Source organism: Monopterus albus, unplaced genomic scaffold, assembly GCF_001952655.1.
Source record: "Monopterus albus unplaced genomic scaffold, M_albus_1.0 scaffold114.1, whole genome shotgun sequence".
Taxonomy (NCBI): domain Eukaryota; kingdom Metazoa; phylum Chordata; class Actinopteri; order Synbranchiformes; family Synbranchidae; genus Monopterus; species Monopterus albus.
Genome location: NW_018127994.1, coordinates 596,022 through 606,203, shown reverse-complemented (window position 1 = coordinate 606,203; position 10,182 = coordinate 596,022). Strand labels below are relative to the sequence as shown.

Here is a 10,182-nt window from a genome sequence, read left to right as displayed (position 1 = left end):
TGAATAAACCAGCACGGTTATATTTTTTATATACTCAAGTGGTCCGTTTCGTCTCACTGAGTTCCTGGTTTGAAAGAACCGAACGAGGCTTTATAATAGAATAAAGCCTATAATAGTGAGCGGCGCTTAGCTTTAGCCATGCTAGCCAGCTCTGGTTAGAGCCCGAATGTGTTAGTGGGGCGAGATTTTACGTGGTGGTTTACCAAAGGAGGCTCTGAGAAAGAGTCCTCCTTATTGCAATGTACTCTGGGTACTCGATTAATAGTTATATTTTTCGTGGTTCGACGCACTCAATTGGTGAGGACTTCACTTTGCATCGCACTCCACTTGTGAGGAGGCCATATTGCATCGCACTCAATTGGGGGAGGACATCGCACTCAAATTATGAGGACGCCGCATTGCGTCGCACTCAAAAGTTTGAAACAGGCCTGCAACAATAACCCCAAGAGTGTCGTGAGTAACTTAGGTGACTGAGTACTGTGTGTTTTGTTGAGACTGTGTTCTGGACATAATTAAACGGGGCGACTGGGACTGCCTAAGTGGTATTGTTAGTTACTAATTAACTCAGAGAGCACTGACTTTTCATTTAGTTGGTAGAAACCGATCTGGTAATCTTGGTTCTTTTTGTTATTGCCTTTATCATTATTTATTTTACTCATTGGGTTTGTACTCACAAGAGGTCATTTTAGTTATCTTGTTCTAATAAATCCGGCCTAAGTCGTGTGTTCTTATTTAAGCCATCGCTGGGTCTATCTTCCTTCCTCAAGCACCATACTACGAGTCCTTATTACTAGTTATAGGGGTTATCAATTTTAATTTTGATTAAACGAACCCAAGCACCCCTCATTCTAACCTGTCTAGTTGGTGCCCCTTCTAGGTAGAGTGAGAAGGGTGCTACAGTTGTTTTTCTTTTTGTGTGTAAAACATCTCTTGACGTCCACGCTGACAGTTCCTGTGCTGTGGATCTCTTTGTATGTTTTTGTTTTCCATGAGGTTAGCCATGCGTCATTTTATATCCACGCTCCAGTTCCTGTGCTGTAGATTTCTTTTTTCGTTCACTAGTCCTCCTAGTTAGTTTGTCTATCATCTGTCCATCCTGAGCCTCCTACTCTCCTGGTTCCTGTTGTTAGCCTGTCTACTCCCCTGGTTGTCCTGGTCTCCTCAGCCATCTGGTTGTATGTATTCATTGACTATGTTCCTTTTTGTGAGGCCCCCATTAAACCACCTTTTTTTTTTTTTTTTTTTTTTTTTTTTACTAGCACCTGGGTCAGCAGTCTTGAGTCCTACCTCAGTTCTCCCTCATCCTCCTGGTGAGGGGGACTAACCATAACACACTACACTGCACCCCCCCTTGCATTTACATTACACAGAGGATGCTCAGGTGTACTGCACCCGGGCATAATAAAGTGGTGGTTGCAATCATTTGCTCTTACATTCCACTGTCTCCACAGCTTAGCATTTGTATTCTGACCATAACAGTCTTGAATAGTTAAACAATTCACATCTGTTGATGAGTTTAGCATAAAAGTATTTGATTTTACCACCCTCATGCTTAGAGAGAGTGACAGTTAGAAGGTTTGAAGAAATGGCTTCAAACATTTACACCTCTGTGCTCACAACCTATAGTGACTACACCTTCTGTGCAACTATCATCTGTAGAGCCTGAGGTAAGTGTGTGATGCTGTTGCAGTATACTGAATGTGAGACACTCCTGCTTTGGGGGAGAGAGAGACTATTTGCTAAGTATAATTTCTTAAATGCATGCATCAACAATTCACATCTGTTTAGTTTTTCATAAAAGTATTTGATTGTACAGCCCTCATGCTTGCAAAGAGGGACAATCAGAGGCAGCCAAGTGTGAAACGGTGTCTCCAATTCCAACATTTACATCTCTATGGTCTCCTTGAAAGCCAACACCCCCCTGGGGCTGACTTGGATTATCACCCAACTACACCTGCTGAGGTAGAGTTGGTTATTGCATGGTTTTAAATTAGAATACTTTGATTATGTTGAGTTACAAAGCCAAAATCTTTTGGCTTCGTGGCTGTCCTGCACCCACGAACAAAACACAGGTAGTGTAAGCAAAACATGAACAGAACAGTTATAAAATGTAACCTAACAAAGGTAAAGGGCAAATGTAAACATCTGTTGATTATTGGAGTTGGTTATTGCATTGTTTTAGATTAGAATTCTTTGATTATGTTGACTTACAAAGCCAAAAGATGATGCGGATGCAGCACACCCGCGAACAGGACAAGTGTAAAGTAAACATGAACAGGGCACAAGAATAGCACCATTTCAAGAACTATATTTGACATAGCTAGCAACCGCTGTCCGGTGAGCTAGCAGTTTCCATTCTTTGCCGTAAACTACACAAGTCACCACTGAACTTTCTTTAAACTGACCAAAAAGAAATGACATTTGCTTCTTTACAAAAACTAAATATCCTCTCACCTGTCTGAATTCCACTGATATCCTGTACTATTTCTGCAAGTTTTTTGGTGTTATTTTCCATGGTCTCTGTGGTCTCCTCGATGTATTTTAACTTGTCAGCCACATCAGTCTCTATGTCTGTAATATAAAAATTCAACAAATGACAGAGGAACACTGGATTGCATCCATGTTTCCAGTTAATGTATCAGTAATATTTCATCCTGTGACACTCCATACCAGCTTGTTCTGAATGTAATGAAACAGATTCCTTGAAAACATTGCTACTGTGTGTTCCCAGATAGCCAAGCTGCGTGTTGATCCCAGTGATAGCCTAAAACACAGAACACATACAATAAGGTCAACGTTTATGCTATGAGAATTAAAGTACTGTAGATGTATGCTTAATGGTGCTATGATGAAACATACATCTTCAGCTCTTTGGGCTAAGTTGAGGGTGGTGAGTGAGGTGATATTGGCATCGTCCATATATTTCACTATGTTGTTATAGACGTTGACTGCACTTATGGCTCTCTGCACAAAGCCATTGGCATCGCTGCCTCTCAGATCCCTAGGGCAGACAGGATGGTAGCTGTTACAGTCTAATTTGAGTGTTTCTATAGTGCACAAATATTCCCAGTGTTTGCAGAAATATGAAATGAAAACTGCACTAATCAATATCTTTATATCAACAACAGAATGAAATACTACCTCCAATGTGAAGGGTGTTGCTCATACTGACAAACCCACATAAATTAACAAGCAACTCCAACAGTTCATCTAAGCTCTGTGGAAGATTTTAGTGTCTTTCAGCTCAATATTTTGGTTTTATGGCCGGTACCTTTGTTTTCTCTCATCAAAAAACTAAAATGCTCATGAGGTGTCAGTGTGTTTTGAGCCTGTTCCATTGCCCCCCAAAGTAGACAATAAATAAATAAAAAGATAGCGAGAGAAAGAGAGAGAAAAGAAATCAGTTAATGCAGCTTTAATTTTTCTTCAGGTTTTTCAAAATTTGTTGTTTTAGTTCATCATCACATATTCTTTAGATTCACCAATTATTTAAATAAATATGAGTAGTGGTAGCAAAAAGTGGTATCCCTGCTTTCTTGCTCTTGCACCTATAAACAGAAGACATTCTGACAGGAAAAGCACAGGTGTAAATAATGAAATGCATGGAGACTGTGGTGACTCACTGTCAAACTGTTATGACTTACCACACATTCAAATAGAATGGAGCCATTGTTAATATTATTAGTCAAAATGTCATACAAAAGCTTATAACGTGGTACTTTGATCAAGACCAATGCACAGCTAAAATGTTATTAAAGGTTGTGACTGTTCCATTATCCACAAATCCAAGAAAAAGATCAAAGAATGATGTGTATCTCAGCACTACGTGTTGTGTATATCCATATCTTATTTCTTTGTGCCATAGTGCCATAGTCCCAAAACCATTAATACACACTAGTGCACCAAATGTGCATTAATCTGCTGCTGAAAATGTCCCCAACAGGGAAAACCTGTTTTTGAAAATTACTGACACATGTTTAAAAGTGAAAATTTGCAGCATATTTAATTTTCAAAGGTTTATATCTTTATTTGCAACCAAAGAGCTTAGGGCTCAGTGCCACAAAGAAGTACTGAGATGGGCTAATGCATTGTTAGTTTTACTCTTGTTATGGGCTTGATTATGCGTATCAAAGAAGGTCATTTCAGAAGGGTGTCTTACTCCTCCAGATCATTGGCCTGTCTGTCCAGCTCCTCAGCATAATTGTCAGCCCTCTGAACCAGATCTCTGTCAGCCATCGCGAGGTGCTCCGTCTTCACTGTGAGCTTTTGGCTGGCGCCATCGATTGCTGCATGGTACTCGGTCACATTCTTTGCAAACAGATGCACATACACAACACACAGATACACATGTGATTTACTTGCAAGGGCACTCCAATGACCCATTAATGAGGGTCATTCTCAGTAACATAATCAGAAATAGATTTGTACCTTGCAGTTACTGAAAGTCCAAAGTATGAGAATACACCCACATTTAGACACAAACCTGACATATGCCCAACATTGTCCAACATAACATTGTTACCTCTAGATGATTGTAGTTCCCCACGAAGTAACATGATAAAGAGCTACTTGACTAAAAATGGAGTGCTGTTTGAGAACACTGCTTAATTCATACTGTAAATTGCCTCCCAATCAAATTGTTCAGATTTAGAATCTGACACAGGCCCGGCCATAGAAATAAATTCATCTTTATTTCTCCATTTAGTGGGCCATAAAAAACAGATCATTATCAGACAGCAAGGACCCAGAAATTTTGAACCCATGTTAAAAAACACTGTGATACCTGACAATCTCAGGTGTAGGCCTCACCTGCACCATGGCATCCACCTCAACCACAGCTGTCTCTGTATCAGAGATGAATCCTCTGGCTATTTCTAGTGTGTCACTGACAGCAGCACGTTCCTCTGTCAGCCTCTGCTGCTGCACCTGGCAGCACAGGGAAATAGACATGGTAAAATTAAGCCTTACTTCAAGCATCAGAACTTATTCCAATATTATAATTTTTTGCCATTATTAGAAAAAAATGCAGTAGTCTATAAATAGATATGGAATGAGAAGTGGCATCTCCAACTAGACTAGAACTAGATACACTGCTATTACAGTCTTAGTGTCTTAAACCCAAGAGCCTCAGCCACCAAGGCACCCCAAAACACTATCTTTAAAAGAATAGATTAGCTTAGTTTAGTATAAACACTTGAAATAAAGGGAAACAGCTAGCCAGGTTCTATCCAACAATTAATTTAGCAATTATGCCACCCAATAAAACAAATTAACTAAAAGTATCTTGTTAAATTAATTTGTGTACAAACAAACAAACATTGGTGGTTTTAGAGGGAGTTACAAGCAGGAACCCTCTTGATGAACAACAGTTCTGCACAGAGCAGTGATTGCCTGTCAAAGTTAGAGTTACAGTGTATATGCTTCATTTAATCACTGAGAGCAAAATCTATTAATTTGAGACCCTGGTATAGCAGAGAAAAACAGGCAAAACATAAGGCGGAATACATACAACAAACCAAAGCATACATAACAATAACATACGGAGCACATAACGCATCAGAGACATCATCACATCACAGAGACATCACAGACCTCCAAGCAGACTGGTCTTTGAAAGTTAAATTTCAGTCTTCTGTTGACAACTCCCCATAACCACACAAACCACATTTTTGTTTACTCATACTTTCAGTCTTGACACATAGATATGTTTAAAGTATCCAATGCTTGGCAAAAAGCAGTACACATATTTATTCATATTTCTTTAAGCTATAATAGACACTTTTTATTTTCTTTGTTTCAGATCCAGATATTAGTTTGTATTTTTATCACTAAATTTTGTGATACCAATTTAGCTTGTATTGTATTTACTCTTAAACAATCAAAATCCATTTAGATTATTTGTGCTGAATTTATCATTGACTTTCATGTGTGAATTTTGATTAAAAAAGACTCAATCTAAATCCCAAAGATTACATAGTACTCATTATTCATTGCTGGAAACTTTGTTCTTCCTTTATTAATTTATTTATCCCCATTTGATTTTGGCCAGGGACTTTTGTTGCATGTCATCTGCCACCCTCTCTCTCTGCACTGGCAACAATGCCAAAAAACAAAAAAAAAACAAACAAACATTGAATGACCTGAAGTTTTGTGATTCAACACAATGTGTTAAATGATCTACAACAAACATTTAAAATGTTCTTTTGAATGCAGTATAGTAAGCAGGTGCATCTACCATAGATTTTATGTAGATGCTGGGAATGTGTTTACAGTAGCCACGCTACATATTTAGTTTGACCACGACCATGACTGGTGTGGCACAAGGCTGCAAACATTTGATGGTAGCCCAGCAGTCTGCACGTTGTGGCTGCAGCTAGTGTTGACTAGTCTGTGCTGAGCAATGATGGAACAACACAGTGCTTTATGTTAATTTTACATGTTTTCAGCTCTTAATGGCAGTACAGCACCTATTTTGACTTTATTTGTGTCTCTTTGTTAAATCAACAGCTCTTTTGTTTTATCTTTTATGCCATCTGCATCTGTCTAAATGTTTCATGGGTATTTTCTGTTTGACTTTAGGCACAGGGTGCATCCTTTTGTCTTTTTTTAACTGTCTCTGTAGCAGTTTTAATCTCCTTTCTTCATTTTGTGGCGTTATGCTATGTAGCACACAGTAGCTCAGTAGGTGGTGGCTATTTACCTATACTTTGCTTTGCCAACTGCTAATCGTAGTAAGGGCACTGTTTATAATTCCAGTTGTACTGAGGATCACACTGCTCACTCTGTTACCTTGAAACTTTAGCTACTCTAATGCGTATGTTGTCCTTCTGATGCTATATTCAACAAGGTATGTACCATCCTCAACACATATTGGCTGTGTGTATGTGCCTTTGTATTACTCACATTATGGGGACTGAAACCTGTTAACACACTCACATTGTAGGAACTTGGCCATCCTTGTGGGGACTACAGGCAGCAAAGTGAATATGGGCATGTTCAGTGGTGTGTTGCAATTTTGATGACGCACTTTCATACACAGCCAGGCATTACCGATTGCATTTTGTGGTGGGGGAGGGGATATTATTATAGGGTGGAATACAGCATGAGCAGGTGGAGTAAAGGCTGGCTTTAGATATGTCCAACCAAACCAGCTCCTCTCTTCCCCTTTAAAGAGCAGGGTGGAAACTTCACTGACTGATGTCACTAGTGTCATATTCATATATACAGTGTGTGTGTGTGTGTGTATGAGAGGAGAGTTTTTCTCTCTGTATCTTCTTCTCCTACCAGTTATATACTCTGTTCCTAAAATTACAGTGACAAAACGGTGGAGAAACTGACTGTGGTCCACCAGAGCTCACAGCCAGTGGATGTGTCACCTATTTTAGCTCCACCTACAGCTACTTTCAGAGTTGATCAAATCATCATAAAATGCAAAAACAGACACAAGGTATATCCTCGTGGTAGTAACAAATGTCAATGTGAAACTTGTCCGTTTGAAGAAACTGTAACTTAACAGTTGACAGCAGCCACAGTGAGGTCGGACTGACTTTACCTGCTGTGTAACATGATTAATGGAGATATCTGCAGGCATATCTTCATGATATGCAAAATTCTTATGATTATATAGCAAATTCCAGCAGCTCAGTTGTGGATTTAAGGGTTAATTTTAGGTTGGTGTGACCATTTGTATACCTGATCTCATGCTAACCCAGCCTAGGTGCTTATCAAGAAAATTGTAAATACACCTGCAACAGCAATAAGAGATGGTCTGAGCAGGTGTTACTATTATCGTATTTCAGCTCAAAACGAGCACCAAAATTGACTGCGCTGCCTAATTAGCATAAGCATGGCCTCAACTGCGCCTCTCCTCCCACCTCAGAGTAAGTACATTCATTCATGGCAGAAAAGTACGAAACACACTAGTGTGCAGCAAAAAGTAGACATGTGCCCAAGGAAAATTGCATAATGACTGCGAGTGAAGTTATACAAAAATTATGCTGGCAGGAAAATAGATCCTTAAGTGTTATTCTCAAGCCAAAGTTCTAGTGAATGCTAGAAGGGTGTGATTGATTTAGATAGCTCTGCATGCCCCATGGGTGGTGTAAATTCAGATATATCCTATGAGGCGGTAAAAAGGTAGCACATAGTTAGCCCCTAAACTGACTTAGCATTGCTGTGCATGGTTGATTTACATACGTAATTTGAACATTCAAATGATATCCTGAGGGCCCACCTGGGCCCCCAGATGGTGCACACCTGGATGCAGCTGCATCGCTCACATCCCCAAATGCTCTGCCAGTGATGCTGAGGTTAGAAAGAACCCCAGGCTAAGAGAAGCTCCGTGTTTAGTTACTGCACCATTCAAGGCATTGAATTACAGCAGAGACCCTGATCATGGAGATCCCCACTCCTGATAACACACATGCACACAAGCATACACACAAAGTCAGACACCAGCTGTTCGGCTGAGCAATGTCAACCATGGCATGACAACAGTAAACCCCCAGCAACAGCACTGGGCTGTGAAGCAAATCTAGCATACACAATCACATCTTGCAACAATGGGTACAAATTCAGTTATGGGTTGGTAAGTTCGTAAGTTCCCATAGTCTAGCCTAGCAGAGCAGGGCTAAATAGGGGCTAAATTTTCATGTCAGATTTCACCACAGTTAAAGTCCTAAAGTGAAAACAGAGCCCAGACTTCTAAGGCTAGGTACTGGCTCTAAGCCAGCGCTATAGCACTTTAGCCATGAACCAGAGGTCCCCAACTAAGGTTTGGGGCCACAGATCTGGGCAGGTAACACCTTATTTCAGAAAGTTATAAAAGAAAAAGAAGTTGGATGCTGTAAGTAAAACCAGAATTAACATATATGTGGCTTTTGAATGATGATGACAACTGAGAGAACAAAACAGACTGAAAAGTGATGCCATGGTGGCCTTTAAGGAAGGCATATAGCAAATCCTCCTGCTCTGAGGTCCATATACCATGTATTTGCCTATTTGCGCACCACTAAACAAACTTCTGTTCTGGTTTTCTTTCCATGACTCTCTTCTGTAAACTAATAATTCCACATTTTGTCAGTGATTTGTATCATGGGAAAATAAAGTAATGTGTCTGTGTGTAGGCTCTGTATATTACCATGGGAAAAAATTTAGCATTGCAGTATTACTTCTCCCCCTGTGTGGGCCTCTTCCTAATGTAACAGTCCAAAGCTCCCACAGATGGTTTTGTGTTGCTGTTCTCAGCACTTAAATTCCACAAGTAAAAGACCTCTCGGACATTCCTGGTAAACTACAACCAGATCTCTCTCCCACTGCATTTGGCAACTGCAGTACAGATGAAGGATAAACTCTTGTTGTTCAGTGTTTGAATCACTGTGAGTGGAGATAAAGCAGACAGAACTTTGAGGAAGAACTCTATGACACAACACACCATAACAGTGGGATAGAAAAGCTGCAAACTATTTAATAGGACTGTAGACTAATGAATTCATATTAGGGGTATAAAGGTACACACATTTGTACCAAACGTTTTGGTACATGAAGGTTTCAGTGCAGATGTGTACCAAATGCAATCTTTAATAGTATTTAACAGTAGGCTTGTTTTGCATGCAGAATATTTTTTTCCAAATCTGTGCTCCCACATGCACATACAGTATTAAGTGAAAGACTGGAGTGCAATAAAGAAACTCAGCACAGCTGGCTTAGCCAAGCCTCTGGTTAAGCTTAGACTATCTTATTGTGTGGATGCTGAAAAGTATCCACACTATGTGATCCAATTATTTAGATTTTCTGGGTTCTTCCGTACGTTCTTCTTTTTGGCGCTTAATTTCTTCAGCATACTTTCAGCTACAAAAGCCATTCAGATATCAGGATGTTTGTGCTTGCATTTGTCTTTTTTGTAACATTTATACTTTTTGTCAGCACATTTTGCCCCATTCAAATGAATTGGGAAGATTTTTACATCTTAATAACTTCGGCATACTTTCAGCTACAAATACCATTCTGGTATCTAAATGTTCAGCTTTGTAAGGCCATTCCTGCATGTATTTATCTTTTTTATTATGTTTGTACTTTTTAAGAAAGTCAGCTTTTTTCAACATTTGTTTAGCACTTAATAACTCCAGCATACTTGCAGCTAGAAACACCATTCAAATAACAAAATGTTCAAGCTTTTTAAAG

At 39.5% G+C, this 10,182-nt stretch overlaps 1 protein-coding gene across 1 annotated transcript in view; it reads right to left on the bottom strand.

Moving 5' to 3' along the window:
• The window catches only part of lama4 (laminin, alpha 4), a 48,575-nt gene that overhangs the window by 19,438 nt on the left and 18,955 nt on the right, over nucleotides 1–10,182 (bottom strand). The window contains exons 13-17 of the mRNA XM_020611516.1: nucleotides 4,810–4,926; nucleotides 4,160–4,308; nucleotides 2,860–3,001; nucleotides 2,671–2,764; nucleotides 2,455–2,571 (exon numbers count right to left, since the gene is read on the bottom strand). Of these exons, the coding sequence (XP_020467172.1) occupies nucleotides 2,455–2,571; nucleotides 2,671–2,764; nucleotides 2,860–3,001; nucleotides 4,160–4,308; nucleotides 4,810–4,926 (619 nt within the window). The remainder of the gene's footprint in view (nucleotides 1–2,454; nucleotides 2,572–2,670; nucleotides 2,765–2,859; nucleotides 3,002–4,159; nucleotides 4,309–4,809; nucleotides 4,927–10,182) is intronic.